The sequence below is a fragment of the Coturnix japonica genome, chromosome 7, assembly GCF_054131305.1.
Source record: "Coturnix japonica strain WE chromosome 7, WE-NBRP24, whole genome shotgun sequence".
Taxonomy (NCBI): domain Eukaryota; kingdom Metazoa; phylum Chordata; class Aves; order Galliformes; family Phasianidae; genus Coturnix; species Coturnix japonica.
This window is the reverse complement of record NC_140669.1, coordinates 25,021,691-25,040,515: the sequence shown is the minus strand read 5'-3', so window position 1 is coordinate 25,040,515 and position 18,825 is coordinate 25,021,691. Positions and strand designations below refer to the sequence as shown.

The following is an 18,825-nucleotide window of genomic DNA, read 5'->3' as shown; positions in this document are numbered from 1 at the left end:
TTCCCCCTCAGCTTCCACATCTCACCTCAGGATCCCTCCCCATACCTCCCTCCCCTGGGCTTGGTTTGGAGGTAAAGTCCTTTGGCACACCAAAGGAGACCCATGGGGACACCCAGCAGGGCAGCAAGGAGGTCTATGGGACCTCAATGCACCCAGAGCCCACTTTGTGGAGGGAATGCACCGAAGACTGCCACCTGCTTTAGTTCTGCATGTATTTATTTAATTAGGAAAAGCACCTAATTCCCATTGTTCACTGGGGCACCTCTTAGGCCATCAGTGCCACCACCGGTGTCACCCGCCAGTGCGAAGCAGTGACCATCACCCATCTTTCCATCTCTAGTCAGAGCCAGTCTGTAGGTGGGCAGGGGGAGAAGGTGCTTTTCCTGCTGTTACTAAGGATAAAACAACGACAGAAAGGATAAAAAGTGAAGGTTTCATCACCCAGGCTGTGCTCTGACCCGCTGTCCTTGTAGTTATGGCACGTCCCAGTGCTGTGCTGGCACCACAGGCAGGACACTGACCCCTGCTGTGGGTTTTTTTCCCCGATTTTTCCATTTTTTCCCTTTTTTTTTCCCCCCAGTGGATGCTGTGGGCTGCTGGGAGGGAAGCAGGGAAGGGCTGAGCAGAGCTGCAACTCTCTCTCTCATCGCCCAGTGAGCAGCATCCTCACTACCACCAGCATCCCCAGGTCATTAATGATGGATTTAATTGGAAGCCACCACCCGGGAAGGGGCCAGCAAAGGATGCAACAGCACCAATGGGGCTCGGCACCCCTGGGATGCTCCTTGGCCAGGCTCTCCCCTGAAAACCATCTCTAAACGATGCCCTCACTGCGTTTGCTCCGCCATACCACCAGCGCGGTCATCAGCAGGGTGACAAGGATGGGCACCAGGATGAAGGGGCAGAGGATGCCGTTGGGAGGGTCACGCAGCGCCCGGCCGGACGGGGAGCAGTTCTTGAAGTAGTGGCTGTGGACGGCAACGAAGAACTCATCCACCAAGCGGTTGGGCCAGTAGCAAGTGAGGTTCTCAGCCACCGCAACCGTGCAGTTCGTCAGCTCCCCGTAGGTGCTGCAAGACAGACAGGGCACAGCGGTGACACCAGCGGGGCACCTGGGTCCTCACCAGCCGCCCGCTGCCAGGTGCGACATGCAGACCCCACTGAAATGGATCCACCCAGCCCAACCATTGTGATGGTAAGTGTTACTGTGCGTTGTAATGAAGGTAAAATATAATAGCCAAGATACAGTATAATATTCCATAATAGAAATACAGTTGTATGTATGTCAGCAAACATACTTTCTATCATAGAGATAGTACTTTCTGTTGTAGAGGTGTCTGTATGTGCACACAAATACATGAGGCTGTGGGTAGCCGGGTACAGAAATGGAAGGTTTCTCTTACTGGTGAGCCTGCTCTCTAAAGGGAAGGGAGAGAAAACAATGTCTTCCCCTGCAAGGTTGCTGTTCAAGACGGCACATCCCGAAGACACTTGGGAAGCCGGCGATAAATAGAAATGCCTGGGGTGTATTCTTAGCAGGGTGACAGCCAGGCGGCCCCTCGGCGGCCGGAGCTGAGTGACGGCTGCAGCTGCAGTGCCATGCTGGTGGTGGGGTGGTTCATTCCCCTCCATTCCCAACACACAGTGTGCATGGAACTTTTTAATTCAGATCTGCCTTCCCGAAGTAGGTGGCAGCTCACACAGCTGGCTACGTTTTGTCATGGAGAGGGAGGCTTGGGCTGCAGGACAGTCTGCACAGGGCAGCGCTGCAGCCAACATGTGTTTAAGAGACATGTGGACATGGCACGGATGGATGTGGTTTGGTTGCAGTTGGACTTGGTGATCTTGCAGGTCTTTTCCAACCCGAATGCTGCTGTGATTCTATTATGAAGACTTGCATTGTCTAAAGCACAACTGAGAAAGCAAGCAGAGCTTGCTGGTGTTGGTTAAACCTGTTCACAGGCCCTGTGGTCCGAATGTTGAGTAGAGGTCAGCTGCCTGGGGAAAATGCAGAGATAAACAGAAAGACCCCAACTTGACTTTGGTGGTAAGAGCAGTAATGGTCATCTGAGCCTTAGCTGATGTGTCTCATGGCTATTCCACCTCTAATACAAGAAATCAGAGCTCGGACCCCAGTGCCAGATGACATGAGACCTGTTAAAGGCAAAACCTGCAAATATTTCTCCTTCAGATCTCTGTTCAAGAAGGGTTTCAAGGATCAAAATTCCTTGGCTTGGGGGCGGGTATGGAGAAAAAGCAACAAGGCAGAACGTCATCTCCTAAATAACCCCAGGCTTGTGATCCCACAGAGCAAATGAACTAGTGCAATCAAATTAAACACTGCGAGTTTATCAACATTTCCTCCAAGTGCTTCAAGGATAACAAGTTTAGTAGAAGCTATTTAGAAGAAAATCAGGATGTCAGAAATAAAGAAGCATCTCGCTGACACAACTCTCCTTCCTGTGCTGCAGCCTCCCCAAAGATCTGGAGATGGATCACACCTCATCCAGCTCACAGGTGGGACCAAACCAGAGCTGCACTTCCAGAGGTGCCCCTTCCTCAGTGGCAGCAGCCCCAGATGTCACAAAACCAAGAGATGTTCCATGCACGCTGTGCTAGATTTGCCTATAGAAAAAAATGGAATAAGGACTAAGGGGCAAATCTGTTGCCTTTTTTAGGAAGAAGAGTCAGATTTTGGGGCAGATGAGGTTTCCCAGCAGCAGAGCATCTCCCACGCAGTCTTGCCACTCATTCTCTCTCCCATTTTATTGTTGATAAAGAGGAAGGAAAATCCAAGCTGTCGTTGTTGTAGGCTACAGATGTTTACATACACACACAGAGAGGAGGTATCAATTTGGCACAGAAGAAGAGGAACGGGCAGGAAATTAACCAGAAAACTATTTTTGCAAAACACACTCATGGCACGTGGCAGCATCTGCTTTCCATTTCCAGCTGTCCTCACTCCCTAGCTGTGCTACAGGAGCTTGTTTTTGTGCTCTTCTGTCTTCAAGAGGAAGACCATGGCACGATGTCGGATGAGAATGCAACATGGGAAGTGAGCTCTGGTGAGAGCAGCCCAGGTATGTCACGGATTGCTGCTAATTCCCAGCCCTGGCCCCACTCTCTTTTTGGCTCATGAGGTGTTCTGGAGAGGAAGACCCACACTTACTTACCCCATGGTCTCGTCCCAGTCGCACCACAGCCGCTGCCCGATGCCCTCCATGCTGAGCTTGAAGGGCCGTAGGCAGCGCTCACGGATCTGCCGGCCGTACTCCGCCTCATGGCACGCTGTCGCCGCAATGAAGTGATGGGCTGAAAGACAGGCCAGGGGGTCAGGCTGTGGGTCGCCACATACATAATTACCATAGGACCAGCATGGAATAGCACCCACAACAGAGCCCTGCTCCTGCCCTGCCTGAGCCGGTACTTGGAGCTAAACCCATCTGCAGGAAGTAAAGGCAGCCCTGCTCTTAGACAGCCCCCTCAAACACATGCTGTGCTGTTTCTTTTCCCCCCTCCCCAGTCCCTCTGACCCTGCAGTATCATCTTCTGTTACTTGCCCAAGTGCCTGATGCCCAAATCAATTATTCACGGCATGTCCTCCCAGGTAAGGCATGAGTAAGAAAGGACGCAGCCTCATCCTCTGCTGATCGCACGACTTCAAATTGCCAGTGCTTTGGTTAAAAACCAGCAGTACAGATGGGTCCTGTGTGAAGGACTCCTTACAAATGACCTGCAAGGCACCATGCTTCCAAACCAACATCCATCATACCCATGGATCGTGCACCAAAATCTGTGTCACCACCTGTCTGAGCTCTGCCTTAGAGAGGTTTGGGATCAGAGCAGAAAGATGCTTCTTGTGGGCTCCACCACTGGAATTTGGAGCATGAAGACCTCATTGGAGAAAGGGCTGCAGGGAGTGACTGTGAGCAGCACAACTGGGCTGGCTCCCAAACGGGTTGTGTTATTGGATGAATTTGTGCAGTTTTTCTATGGAAAGCAGCAGTAATGGTACACAGCGATCTGGCTGAAAGAAAAACCTTAGTAGGAATGATTTACTGCAGCTGGCTAAAAATAATACCTTGCTCTTGGTCCCAAAGTGCCAGCCGGTGCCTTTGCAGCTACTGGAGCACATTGCAGGCAAGCATTGCATACCGACTCTATTTTTTGCTCCATGTGAATAGCTCAGAGCAAAAGCTGGAGGGGAGGGGGGTGTATTTTTTACTTCATTTCTTGACAAAAGAAATAATTGGCGCGGTTTAGCTGCAGAAATGTTGGCCTTGGGAGCAACGGGCTGTGATGGCCAAAGTCGTCCACGGGAGCAATGCTGAGCACCGGGTGCAAAGGGGGAAAGCAGGCCTTGGATGAGAGCAGACTGAAAAAGGCAGGAGAGGGGCCAAGGGGAACTGGGGGCAAAGCAGGAAGCGGAGCCATGCAGAAGCGAGCAAGGCACGCAAAGCAGAGAGAGGAACCAGGGAAGAGAAAGCTGCTTTGAGAAATTCAAGAGCGATACAACATGAGGAGAAGCAGAATTTAACTGAGCTCAGCTGGGCTGCTCAGAGCCAATTAGCACAGCTGAGACTGGAGACAGGTCATCCACTTGTACCAGCACAACAACTATTATTAGTGAAGGCCCAGCATTTCCTGACATCTGTTCCCGAATAACGGACACCGTGGGCACTTCCTAGAGGAAAACATCCTAATTGGCAGCTCCACCTTGGGCAGAAAGATGAGAAGCAAACCACAAGCCATACCTGAGCGGCTGCAAGCTACAGCTATCTCGTATTCAGCACAAAAATGAACTCCAGAATGAGAAAATAAAAGTTAAAGGCACCAAGAAATGAACCAAGTAAAAACATGACCCTGGGGAGCTTTAAGTACTTGCCAGTCTAAGCAACTCAAAGGCACGGATGGGCTGAGCGTGGCTGTGAGCAGCTGGGAAAGGAGTGCAAGGTGTACGAGAAGCGGTTCAGGTCCCTTGGTTTGCTCTGCTATTAAAGTAATGCCATTAAATGAATGCCCTCACGCCTGTGATGCCCCTCGACGGTGCTGGATGTAGAATGAAACACGTGCAGAGCACACGTTGCCCATATTAGCGATCATCCCAGCTCCAGCTGGACTGGCAGGTGTTTCTGGTGGAGAGCACTCAGGGCTGCACGGCAGCAAGCAGAAAACAGCTGGATATTCAGCTCAAAGCTCAGAGGTCTAATTAAACCCCCAAAGGCTGCAGACCACTGCTAAGCGACAATTGCAGCAAGGCTGGCAGTGAACAAGCACACATATCTACAGGCCAGCAAAGCTCTGGGCTGCAAGAACTAAAATCCTAATATTTTCTTCCAAACAGCACAGAGCCTTATGTGAAATCATTTGCTTTCTGAACAAGCCCAGGCTGAAATCACTCCACTTTCCCCTTGTCTGCAGGTTTGCTCTGCTGCATTGAGAATGAGGTTTGTGGCTCAGGCTTTACCTACACAGCACTGCAGCACCCAGTGAGCGCTCCCAGCACTACAGCAAAGCCCACAGCTTCCAGCCGTGCCCACATGCAAGCAGACGGGCTGTGGTCTGCCCGGCGTACCTAAACCACCCACAGCACAAACTTGCTGCAGAGACATTCCTGAGGGCTTTCTTTTCCCCTTTGATGTCAATATGGCCCTGCACACAGCCTTCCCCCTCCTGAGAAGAAACCCTGGGCTGACGCTCTGCCATACTCAGGCACCTCTGGTGGCAGAGCTCCATGGTCAGTATCTCACGGAGCATCTCTTACAGTGGTTTCCTGTACCTACAGCCAACTTCTCCCCACGCAAGGGATGATTCAGCACAGAGCAGCTGTGGTAGGATTTAATTCAATCCAGAGTATTGGATTAAAATTAAAACAGGACCGACTTTTTGCCTGATAGCACCACTGCTGGATGCTGTCAGCTAATGAATAAATGGCAACAGGCACCCCCGGGCTGCTCCAGTTCCTCCCCCGGCCTCAGTTCTTCGTGTGGAACAGCAGGAGAGACACGATGTTCTTATCAGGTGCTGGTGTCTGTCGAGCACATTTCCAGGAAGGGGACTTAGCTTGGATGTCTCCAAACTTGACTCCATGCAGGACAGAACAGCAAACACTCCTTTTCTTTAAATCAACCCCAACCCAACCTGATTTAGGACATAGATAAAATAAAGACCAGATGAAGAAGGGAGGGACGGGACTATGAATCACAAAGGCAGGCACACTACACACCAACCGCTGGCTGACTACACACCAAAATCTGGCACGAGCAGTTAGCTATAATTACATCCTTAATGAGTAGCGTGGGCTCTTAAAAAATTATCTGCGCTGGTTAAAGTATCGGAGGGAAGCATGGGTTTTTGTTACCCAGTACTCCCAGAGACCATGGGGTTGCAAGGAGGACGGCAAGGCCTGCATGCTTATTCTGCCACCGGAGCCAGGCTTTGGGGTTATTTCTGCAATGGAGGCAGAGAAAAGGATGCCAAAAACAGTGGAGATGAAAGCACAGGTGCAGCTGGGTGATGCCACGTGGGTCCAGCAGAAGGATGCTGAGGCAACCTGAAGTAGCAATGCCCACAGTGCCTGGGGTGTGTCAGGAAGAGGGTCAGCAGCACAGGCACGGATTCCTGAGGTAGGTTTGGGGACAGCAGAGCTCTGAGCATGTTGCTTGGCTTCCTAAAGCATTTGTCTGCGTTAAGCTGGTGCGTTCTGCTGTGCGTGGCCAGAGGCTGCTTTATTGAACTACCTTTGAGATCTAAAAAATAATGGCTCCCGGACACACGTTACTCACTCAGCTGAACACACAGTCTACAAAGAACAAAATAAATACATATAAAAATCCATTAGAGCAAAGCAAAATAAGCAGCTCCAGTGTCTTGCTGATGCATTCATCCCAGGCTGCAAAGAATTACAGCTCGCCTAAATACTTTCAACATGCATTTTCCCAGCTAGGGAACCATTTATTTCACTTTTAAGACGGGATTTTTGATGCAGGCTATTTTTCCCTTCCAGCTGAATAACGCACTTCTGCTCTCCCACACAGAGCACAGACAGCTTCCTACCAAGCCTTACCCAAAAGGACAAGGCAGTACCAGTGCTGATGGCAGAGCATGAAGCAGGTTTGAGCCCAGGTTCATCATTGCCTTTTTGCATACAGAGGCCCACATCTCTTCTCATGAATAGGAAGCCTCAAGTCCCCTCTGTTCCAGGACCTAGCACAGCCAAATGCCAGAGTAACCCTGCAAATCTGCTTGGCTTTAACAGAAATAAGGTGGTTTTCTGTGCATCTTGACAGCCTCGAGCTGGGAGCGCTCGATCCCACTTCATCCATCGGCACCAGCAATAACCAAGCTCCACATGCAACCTGGCCCACAGGGAACTCCACAAACAGATATCAGGCGGCAGAGCCCACCGGAGAGACTGCTGTTGTCAACAAGCAGACCCAACCTAACACAGCTATTTCACCTTTAATAGCAGCAGGTACCTTGCGACACAGCTGGTGCTCCAGCGTGGCAAACAGGATCGGGGTTATTTTAGTCGATCCCCCAGCTTTGTAAAGAGACTGCAGCCAGCTGCTTAGAGCACCACCAATCAGTGTCTTTTTTTTTTTTTGCTAGGAGGAAAGCTCAGCAGGTGAGGCTGGCAGGGAGGTGGTGAAGAGGAAGGCAGAGTGCTCTGAGCCAGCAGGAGTGACTGCACTGACTTGACACAGCAGTGACCAACAACTCAACAGAGATGCAACAAAGCGGTCTCAGCCTTAAGCTGGCTCCCCCAGTTTTATTTTAGATGCTATCCAGGCATCTGAAGCAGACTGTCTTCCTTTCGTAACACTGAAACAGAACCAGAAGGCCTGCCTGAGCACTTCTGCATTGCGCTGCACCATGAGACCACAGCTCAGCACGAGGAGCTGCACTGGCACGGCAGCCAGGGCTCAGCAAAGCCCCTGCACTCTGTGAGAGCTGAGCTCTCTGTGTCTGCCTCAGCACTCATACTCTGCCGGCACATCTGTTAGCACAGCTTGTTTGATCTTTCCTTTCTGAAAAAGAAAATCCACACCTGCTTCATCAGAAGCATCAGCGACCTCAGCGTTCACCACTCCACTGTCTCAGCGGTCACCCCCAGTGTAGCCACATCTGTGCACAGACATGGAGCAGGAAGGAACAAACAGGCTTTTTTTCTTTTAATCTTTCTTCTTTTTTTTTCTTCACCCAACTAGAGCAGGACATACTTTAAAATAAAAGCCTGCAAAAGGACACAGTGAAAGAAATGCATCCCCAACTCAGCGCCAGGATTAGCTGCCATCTATCACAGCTAAGTGGCTTACACTGAGGCAGACGTCCTGCTGTGAGTGCTGGAACTGGAAAAGAGCAGCCTGGAGTACCACCAGCTCCCGCTCTGTTATTTCCAAAGCCCCTGAACCCAAACCACGTGGCGGAAGGTGCAGTAAAGGAACGAGCAGAAGTCCTGCAGCCGAACCAGGAAAGCCTCCTGGCCATGACTTCCTTCCACCTGGATGTTTCACCAGTTAAAGAACAGCAAAGATTGGGTTTAGGGCTCTGCACAGATGGGAACGATGTGAGTGACCACAGGAATAAGGTGGGGGAATTCCACCCCTGGAAGGGGAAAGCAGCAGGGATCCCATCACGAGGGACACTGCCCCGAGCTCCCCATGGGGTCATGTCCCAGAAGCTGGCTTACATTTGTGACCCTAGAGAAGGGAAAGGGACTGCAGACAGAAATCTTACAGCAGCAGGAGCTGCTGTGTGCTGGCAGTGGTACCTCACAGTCCCACCTAGCAGAGCAGAGTGCACTTTGCCTGCCCTAACTCCCCCTGAGCGAGCTGCAGCTACAGAGCAGTGCAGTTAATGACAGCGCTGGGATGAGCCCAGTGCAGCCCCATGCATTATTCAGCAGGGTACCAGGAGAAAACCTGCACTAAAGTGCAAACGGGGAAAGAACAAGGCTATGTTTCCTCAAGGAGCACTTCAGTGTCACGCAAGAGCAGCTGCATGGCACTGTGCGGCTTCTTTTTTAAGCAATCCTAAATATGCTTCTCACACAAAGTACCAAAGCACACTGGTAAGGTTTTTAATGAGTATACTCGGGTTATAAGCCAATCCTATACCTGTTGCGCACGAAACCCTACCAACATCGAGGAGACCTCACGCCTTGTGAAAGCAGATGGCTGATGCAGGAGTTCCCAAAGTGACCGGCTGTCTCCCACCTGCAAATCCATCCCCAGCTCAGAAGCATTGGCCAGAAGGAGCACTTCTGGCTGGCTCCTCTCCTCTCGCCTGGTTAAGAAATGGCAAAACGGAGAGAAAAAACGGAGAGACCCCTCCTAGAGCGGCTTCCCCTGTCGTTAATTTCTGCACTGGAAGCGAAAGGCAGGGGATGTCTTCTGGCGTGAGCGCTCTTCAGTGCATCCCACCTCGCACAGTGGACCGTGTCGGACCGCATCGCCGGCAGCACACACAGAGCCCAACTCCCATCGCTCCTCAGCACTTGGGAACGGCCGCTCCTTCCCGTTCCCCCCGCAGCCGACGCGGAGCGGGCATAGCCCGCACAGCCCGCGTTCAGGAGCCTCTCCCAGGGTCCCCCTCTCCCCCCTGGATGCCGGGGCAGCCCAACTCACCCAGCACGAAGCAGAGGAAGCGGCGGGGCAGCAGTGCCATGGCCAGCAGCGAGGGGCCCGGCTGCCGCCTCGCCGGGAGCTGCGGCGCGATCGTGCCCGTCCTTGGTGCTTGTTTCGTGTTAACAGAAATCAAGCGAGTTCGCACAGCTCCACCTGCGGGAATCGGCAGCGCTCTGCGTTACGGACATCCCCGTTTTCTCGTCGCAGCAGAACGCCTCCCTCCGTAAAGCACCGTGCCCATCTCGTTGCACAACTAGGGAGCACGGAGGGCGGTGTGTGCTGTTAGCGATGCGGTAGGGCGAAGCGCTCAGCTGGGTGCGGGCAGGGAGGAAACCAAAGCGGAGGCTGGACCTGCAGCTTCGGGATAAAGCAGCAGCAGCGCCTGGCAGCGCAGCACCGGGGCTTGGGATGCGTTTGCCACCACGGCGAGGGGAGAGCAAATAGTGAGGGGTGGAAACAGCAAAACGACAGCACAACTCTGGGCAGAAGGCATCTCAACCTTTATTCATGGTAAGGCTGCTTTCGGCAGCACGGGCAGCCAGGAGCAAAGTACAGCCAAGGGACAGAGATGGACAGCAATGAGTGGTATGACAGCACACGCCCGCCAGTGACAATCAGCGCTGGCTTCCCTCAGCCCCACGGCAGGCACACACCCAAGCTGCCTCTCCTTCCGTCGCCAGAAGAGGATGTAAAACCACGGGAGCAGCTCCACGGGCAAACAAAAGGCTGGGTGCTCCCGTATCAACCCAAAGCAGACCTCGGGGAGGGTCTGTGTGGGAGAGGCTTTCCCCTGCACAGTGCTATAGGACCCAAAAGAAAAGCTTCTAGACCCAGCCCTCCTGGGCAAGGCTCTGCTCAGAGCAGCCGCTGCAGCACGGGGCTTATGTAAGCGCACTGCCAGCGCCGTGCGATCTGCAAGCCGGCCCTTGCTGCCTCTCCCTTCCCTGCCTTGCGTGAAAAGGATACTTGACATTTCTGCCCACTATTTGGAACTGTTATCTGGAAAGCACGTAAGCGTGCCGGCTGTTTGTTAGCATGGCAGCTATCACCGTGCCTGACACGGAGCCGGGGCTCGTGTGCTTCAGCAGAAAGAAGTCCTGCTGCTATAAGTCTCAACGTGCTAAAATGGGAGCCTTAAAACCTCATAAGAAACACGGGGAACTACACAGAACAACCAAACTGGGAAGAATTACTCAATATCTGTCTGCACAAAAAGCTGAAAAGAACTTGGGGCTATGTTCGGTCAAACAGAACTGCAAACCAAACAGCAATGCTAAGCGAGTTGTCACGAAATCAAACAAACAAGAAGGACAGAACAATCCCGGAGCGAGTTGGACTGCAAAAATCTGTCATGTGAAGTGGTCGGTTCTTCATTACATCATCTACGCAGAAAGGAAGATAAAGGAAAAGCAGATTAAGTTTTGCCTGAACACGTGTAAGGCGAAACAAAACAGCAGCGATGTCAGCATCCCAGAGCACCACTAGAGGCTGTATTGCTTTTACTATGGAGGGCAGAAGTTTGCATGCAGGAGCGAGGTTTCCTAGCCCTGAGAACTGCGTACCAAAAAGTTATTACGCTAAAATGCAAAGGGACAAGCAAACTTATTCAGTTCAATACCTACAGCAGGAATAAATATCACACAAGAGAAAAAATCGTCAGGTTTTAAACCAGAATCGAGCCTGGAGTTCCTCTGTGAAATGCTGCACAGGAACTGGCCACTAGATGTCACCTTTGGCCAGAACATTGTTAATTTACTCCACTACGTTCATCGATAAAACCTGCACAGTGAAACCCCCAGTGCACCCAGGTTGATGAGTGCACAGAGCCAGCAAGCTGCTCTGCTCACAGACGTTCTGCAGCAGCACCTCATCTTTAGAATCTGCTGTTGTAGGGATTCATACTCATTGTGCAGGAACAGGTTCCTAGGGAGCTCTCATTGTCAGGCTATGCAGCTAGATTAACTCACATCTGTGTTGTAGGCTGGAATACTTACTGATCGCCACTGCCTTTCCCTGTACAAGCAGCCGTTGGTTTCCTTAGGATTACAGAGGCCCTTTCCATAATAGAACTGATGGACAAGCCACTTAAGACACCATTATTGTTCTTCCTCACCTCCAGCAGAGCATCCACGATTTTATCTCTGTAGGAGCAACATAAACAGCTGCTGACATCACTTGTTGTACCATTATTTAGCGCTCAGCTTCTCCTGGCTATAGTATTCATTATACATCAGGGCAGAAATGCAATCCAAGTACTCTCACCTGCTGGCTTCTGGATGAACGTCTTTAAGTTTCTTCATTAATTTGGCAAAGCTGCTCAAGTTCAGTGCTTTAGGAGACATAAAGGCTTCTAATGAATTAGAGGAGACAGGAGCAGCAGGTGCTTTTGGCAGGGAATTTTCTCCAGTAGCCTAAAATCGCATGAAAATTACAGTGAATGGGCTATGCAATGCACAAGTCATTTGGAGCATCTTTACTACTAATAAGTGTTACAGTAAAAAAGAGAAGTGAGAGAAATACAGATAGATAGCATATCTACAGCTTCCCAACCATTACTAATTTTGCCTTGTGACCAGCCAGAGTGAATAAAGAACCGATACCTATGATACTTCTGTGCCATTACATTTAAAACCTGATAGTGTTTCCTTTGATATCGCCATCCCTTTCCTGTATCAAAATCAAAAGACATTCCCATTGAAAGGGTACCAAGTAAAACTAAAAGAGAAGAAAAACAAGATAAAAATCTCATGCAAATGCCTGGGCTGCTGGTTTGGGGTTAAGAAGAAATATCACAGCTTGATGTAGGAGCAAACAAAGGGCGTTCTTACTCTTTTACAGCATGTCACCAATTTATAACTGACACATTCCATGCTTTCATACCCTAACACCATTCAGTAAGCAATAAATGTGACATGTTAGAGAGCAGGAAGCTGGAAGGCTCCAATCTGTCACATAGAGGAGCTGCAATAATCATTAATTACCTTTTGATTAACTGCAAATAGAAAACTTACAGAGCCTTCAGCAGAGGATTTGGGGCTCCTGGCTTCTGACGGTACTTGTGTAGAGCCAGGAGTGTGTGCAGAAGCCCCGGGCTGGAGAGGCACCTTCTGAGAAGCAGAGGAGGTGCCAGGTGCTGCCACACAACCAGGTGCTGACGGGAGCGTTTCACTCTGATCTCTGCTTGCACTGTTAGTGACAGAGAGAGCTTCGCACCAAAGCTTCTTCCCAAGTATGTTGGAAGCCAAAGATCTGTTCTCTGATGGATTGCTGACAAGCTCCACACTTATTGGTTTTCCTTTCATTTGTGTCTTGTTCATTTCTTCCACTGCTAACTTTGCTGAGGAGGTGTCTTTAAAGCCAAGAAATGCGCATCTAAGGCACAAAATAGGAAACTAAGCAAAGTACATCTTCAATTACAACACAGTGTCGGTAAGTATATTGGTGCTATCTGTATGAACACAGGATGACTCTCATCTTTTGAGCATTAACCACACCGCAAGAGAAAATTCCAGGCTGCTTAGCTTCTCATTAGGTGAGAAGCCACCTGGAATCACAGGTTTTTGCCAACTAATCTGCATCAACATTGCTTAATAAAGCTTTATTAATGTACCTGTGGTTATCAGAATCCTCACAGAGCAGAATGACAGAGATCTGGTACTTCTGGAAATGCGATCTCAGATCATCCTACAAAAACAAACACGGATATATATATAGTTTGCAGGGTTATAAGATGAAGATTCACACAAGCATTGAGACATGGCTGCAATGGAAGTGGAAGCAGGCGTACCTCTGACACAGATGAACTCAAGCCACCAATGCAAACAAATGTGCACTCATTTGCACCCTCTGTTATCTTTGCTCCTGATAACAAACATAAGAAATCAGACTGTTACCATTTTTCCAGCTCAAGCTGACATCTCTGTAAAGTAATTCTCATTACAGGGCAGGATGCAGAAAGGAACACAGAGCGCATGCTATCAATGCCATTATTAGGTACCTCACTTAAAAGCAGGTGACCTCACCTCTTAAAGTAACCATGTCTTGTTTCTCTGGGTGCTTCCCCACTTCTTCAGATACTAGTGACAAATCTGTTACTGCAAACTCCTCTCTAGCATCAAACCAGCATTCATTCCATTCTTTGTTTCTCACAGATCCTTGGCGGTACAAATAGATTTCAGATGATTACACTCAGATGAATGAATATAAAACTGCTATGTGTTTCAGAGGATCCCAGCCGCTTCCATTATTTGCTGCTACATACCAGATCTCCCATCTATTTCAAGTGGCAAAGGTTTATTATTATTTCTTTGTGGACAAATAGATGGCTGATATGCAGAGATATTCTACTGTTCCTTGTGTTGGAACACTTTCTAGTATGTATTTGACACCCTTTCCCCACCTCACCCCTCAAACAAAGAGCAGACCGTGTCATATCACACCAGAAGCAGTGATCTTACCGTGCTGCACTCCCTGCTCTTTAAGCTGCTCCTGGGACACCTTGGAGGATGCAGAGTCACTGGGCTGCTGGCTGTCAGTTAAACATGTGGTCTGTGCACTCTCCTATGAGCACATTCCAGTTATATCATACGACTTGCACTTGATAATGTATTTATATTTTTTACTTTAGACTATTAATCAATAAAACAGGTTCATTTTAAAAAGAGAACCTGCTGATCTCAACAAGAACCCCTACGTTGTTTTTGCTTCCAACCCAAACTGGTCACTCAGCAGACTTTGCTGTTACTGGCAGAGAATTCCAGCTTCAGCCTTACAGCCCGTGGCTGTATGAGAGCATACCTGAAAAGAGTCACTGCTCCCAGCACAAATGTCCATCAAACTCAGTAATGACAAACCCCTACCTACCGTGTAGACAGGAGTTCTGATTTCCTGCAACCCTGAAGCTTCAAAACCTGCTTTTCTCATGCCTGAAAAAGAACTGCAAAAGATCCAAGAACTCAATTTAAATGCAGCTCCACAGTTTTTAACACGTACCACCGCACAGCTCCCATCTGAGAACACTCCAGAGCAGAGCTTTCCCTGCAATGAAACCACTGCACCTGAAGTGCTATGCAGTCTGGAGCAGCAAGATGCATCCCCACATAAAGGATTCCCAAGTTTAACATCTTTTAAGCTCTGCTCCCTTTTTTTTTTTTGAGCTTTATAACCAGAAATGAGGACTACTACTCACCCATGGTGAAGTTCCTCCCTGAATAACTGGCAAAAGAGAAAACAGGACTTAATTTTCTAGTAAGAAATTATTAAAAGCAAACAAGCACAATAATAACAACAATAATAAATAATAAAATACCTGGCATGGGACATAAGAGGAAACAATTGGCAATGACTTTATCTCGACTGACAGCGGTGGAAGTGTGCTCAAAGGTGTTCCCGTTTGTATTTTCGCTCTCATACTGCTGTAATTCTTATTCAGCTCTTCCAAAACTGACATGACAGTTGAACCTACTTCAGTATTAGCAGAAGTATTTCCATAGTATCTGTTAAAATGCGTGGAGGAAAGAAAAATGTTCCCCATCAGCAGTACGGTAAGGCATCCCGTGGTTGGAATACCAGGTTTGCTGCAGGGTGAATATTTAGCAATTAATGCCAAGTGATCCATTGCACTCAGAAGGACATTAATGTACGTGCCTGCCAAAACACGCCTTTTCCTCCAAAGCCAGTTTGTGGATCTTCAAGCAGTGTCGGTAGCACATCTGATAGTGAGCGTTCAGAACCTGCAGTTCTGCTTCAATAGCTCTCTGCAGTAGACTTTGACAGACTGACACAGAATCCTTCGCAGTGTCTTTGTTGAGGTGTGCCGGCCTTCAAAGTAACAACAAATACAATCTCAAAGTTTTTGAGTCAATACTACAGGTTTGCTATGTTTTATTGTTAAATGAGCAGCTTTACAGAAGCCGCCTTCTGATGTGACTGGAGGGAAAAGAGAACACAGTCAGTTCCTCCCATTTGCAGGATTAGAGAATCAGAATCCTTGGAGCTGGGAGTGACTTTTAAAGGCCATCCGGCCCAACTCCCTTGCAATGAGCAGAGCCTTTCCATCTGCAACACAGAAATCTTACCTGGCATCTAGAACTCCAAACAGAGAACAATCCATGACCCACCTGTCAGCCATTATCTTTAAACAGCTGCTGCACAACTCAGCTTTGGATTCCCTCTGTTCCTAAATAAAGATCATCACAAAGAAGGTACAGATTAACATTGGCACAGACAAGTTCTGAGTTAAGTTACCAAAGCTTTACACATCAACGTTATTATTTGCGAAGTTACCTTGTCTTGTGATCTACTTTCATTTGCCCCAGCGCTGCCATCCTGGTGCACATCAGCAAGCTGTGACCCCATTTCCTCTGTAGGACCAGGTCCAGACAGCCGCTCTGTACTGCCAGCAACAGTGGCACGAGTTTCCCCAGGCCAACCCACACACCTGAATTCATTCATCATTGTCACCTCTGTATTAATTGCCCTGGATGAGAGAGGAACTCGAGCACTGGTACTTCTGCTGGTTGTAAAGCAAACTCTAAAATCACAACTCGCATCGACTGCCTGGTTCACTTTAGAACGACCGACCACATCTCCCAAGCTTTCACAACACTCCAGGTTGAGGGAGGTGGTGGTATTTGCACTGCAAGATTTGCCTGAGGCTTCCTCCCCAGAACAGAGATCCTTGATAGCGAGAACTGCAGGGACTGGACGTCGGCTCTCATCCACCTTTGCAGCACGGTAAGCGCAGCTGGCACTGCACATGTGCAGGAGGGGATCCTCACAACTGTAAAACTCAGAGTCCCCTGCCCTTTTGCAGAGCTCTGTGGTTTTTGCTGGGGCCCTTTCCCTTGGTAACAGTGAAGGGCATCCTCCCTCTGCTAAGTTGCTGTGAACACACCTGTGGTTCTGTTGGGGCTGTGTGCTATCAGGTGAGGAAGCATCTTTCACCTCTGAATGGTGAATGGCAAGCAGATTTAGGTAACTCCTTTCTGTACTCCTGCATGCGTTATTGTCAAGCATATGTCCAGCAAGACCGCTGAGAGAAGCTGCCTGCTCCTCCTTCTGATCACAAGCCACAGCACTGCCAACCAGCAGAGAGTTCTGGAACAGCTGGGGAAGCTCTGCCATAGCTGCTTCTGCACCTGTACAACGCTCAGCTTCCCTTTGCTCAGGAAACTCTCTTGAGCTATTCCCATCATCAAAGCCTTCTTCATTCGCACTGATGTACTCCAGCTGTGAATCTTCACCCACTCGGACATGACTCCCACCATAGCACAGCCCGCAGGTGGAATCTGTACCACCATCACACGCTCTCAGCACATCAGCTTCCGTCTCACTTTTGTCTACCTCTGCACTGCAGGTTCTCATTCTCATGTTATACATGTCAATATCTGCATCTAAAGACGTACTCAAGTAAGGCAAGCTTTCCTCTGACAATGCTGCAAGGCCTCTGTAGATGCTTTCCTGGGCTTCCTTGGGATAAGGGCTTAGCAAGGAGGTGCGCACGAGGCACTGCTGTTTGCTTTTAACATCATCCTTCTGCAGCTCCATGGGTCCTTCTCAGAAATGATCCACACAGCTCCTCCTTCAGGATACCACGGCCACCTCCTTCACATAAATGAGACAACTTCAAGCTGTTTTGTGCAGTAGAACATCACGCCTTCTCCTTATGACCGACTGCAGCCCACGCTGCCAGGCCCAGGCCTCAGAATGGAGCCCATCCACCAACGGCCCCCCAACGGCTGCTGTGTTGATTGGCTGAGGCAGAGGCTATGTGCTGCCACTGCCATATTGCCTCAAACAGCCGCAGCTTTTTGGATCTTGCCATGCTCCGGGACCCTCATTTTTACAAAACTGCCTTTAAACCTGGCTGCTGCAACGCCTGAAGTACAAGGTCTGCCCTCCCTGAGTCCATAAAATGCAGTAAAAACGCACAGAGGCTTCTAAACAGTGCTATGGCAGTCTGAACGCATCCACCCCCAAAGCACAACCACCTACAAAAGAACCACCACCCCCTGGCCCTCAGCCCCACAGCCCCCTGAAGTGGGGCCCATTTCCCAACACAAAATGATCATATCCAGGTTGAAACACACAGATGATTTCCATTGCAAGGCTAATGCTTATGGTGTGCATATGACTTCCTTAATCACTGCCAACCTTCTATTCTGCATCAGTGACATGACCTATGTGATCCTAAGTACCCTGTGTGGGCTTAACTTGACAACAGAGAAGGTGATTTCTTTAGTAACTTTGTTTTGTTCATGTTTGTTTGTTTAAATACTTAAACAGTGTAGCTGAACGTTTAGGCTCACAATGAAAAGCTACACAAAGGAGGGACTTCCAGAAAGAAATCCTTCCGTGGTGGCAGCCAGACCTTGAATGGAGTCTAGGAGGTGAATTGCTTTCACCCGTGCTCCCCTGGCTGACCCAGTCCCCTCCTCAGGTAATCGATCAGTGTTTCAGGCCATGACTCAACAGTCCCCATACATGTGGCATGGCCAAAGCTGTCTATTGTGAGCTCTGGCTAGCTGGACACCAGTGAGGTTATGGCCTGATTTAGCTGGTGATGGGTGCGCACAGCCCAGAATTAAGGGTCACAGAAATGTGCCGTTCCTTATGGCCTTGCCCGAGTGATCTTGGCTCCCTGACCTCCTGTGGGACAGACATCCCCTCTCTCTGCACTGCCAGCTTCAAATGAACAAGTCACTTGTGTGTGAGTATACATAGCATGCCTCGCCTTTGGGATAACTGTTTTCGTTTAGCCAGCTTTGCTATAAATAAGCAGAGTCCATCTGTGGTCTTGAGCCTGCACTTGCAAAGCCCGTCTCCATGCTGTGCCCCTTTGAGCATGGCTCACACATGCCCTGGGTATTGCAGAGATGAATGGTTTGGGAGCTTGAGGCGCGCTTTGAGTGAGGTGGGCGTGTGGTGTGAACGCTGCTGAACCTGGTCCTGGGAGGGGGACAGCAAATGCAGAGCTTCAGAAACAGGGAGAGGCTCTTCTGTTTTTGCAAGCCAATGTGTTTTGAGAAGAAACACCTGAAACCACAGCAAGTGCAGCGAAGTCAAAACAGTCACTCACTCAAGAGGTCACAAGAAGTTATGTTTATTACCTGCAAATGGCCTCATTTGCTATCGAACCACCTTAAATGTGCTGTAGCAGGAGCACTGCTACAAAGAGTGAGTGCTTATGTCTCGT

General features: G+C 49.4%; 1 protein-coding gene across 1 annotated transcript; it reads right to left on the bottom strand.

Annotated features, from left to right (window-relative positions):
- Positions 1–198: 198 nt before the first annotated feature.
- LOC107316500 (RNA-binding protein 44) lies at positions 199–17,638 on the bottom strand. Its single transcript, XM_085553485.1, has 17 exons — positions 15,915–17,638; positions 15,749–15,807; positions 15,276–15,449; positions 14,938–15,124; positions 14,818–14,843; positions 14,493–14,565; positions 14,087–14,189; positions 13,652–13,783; positions 13,417–13,490; positions 13,240–13,313; positions 12,611–13,001; positions 11,892–12,040; positions 11,622–11,770; positions 9,981–10,055; positions 9,630–9,782; positions 3,174–3,312; positions 199–1,070 (listed from the first exon to the last, which is right to left on the bottom strand). The coding sequence occupies exons 1-17, from the start codon at positions 17,175–17,177 to the stop codon at positions 815–817; spliced, it is 3,477 nt and encodes a 1,158-aa protein (XP_085409611.1). The 5' UTR covers positions 17,178–17,638; the 3' UTR covers positions 199–814.
- Between the last annotated feature and the right edge of the window lie 1,187 nt (positions 17,639–18,825).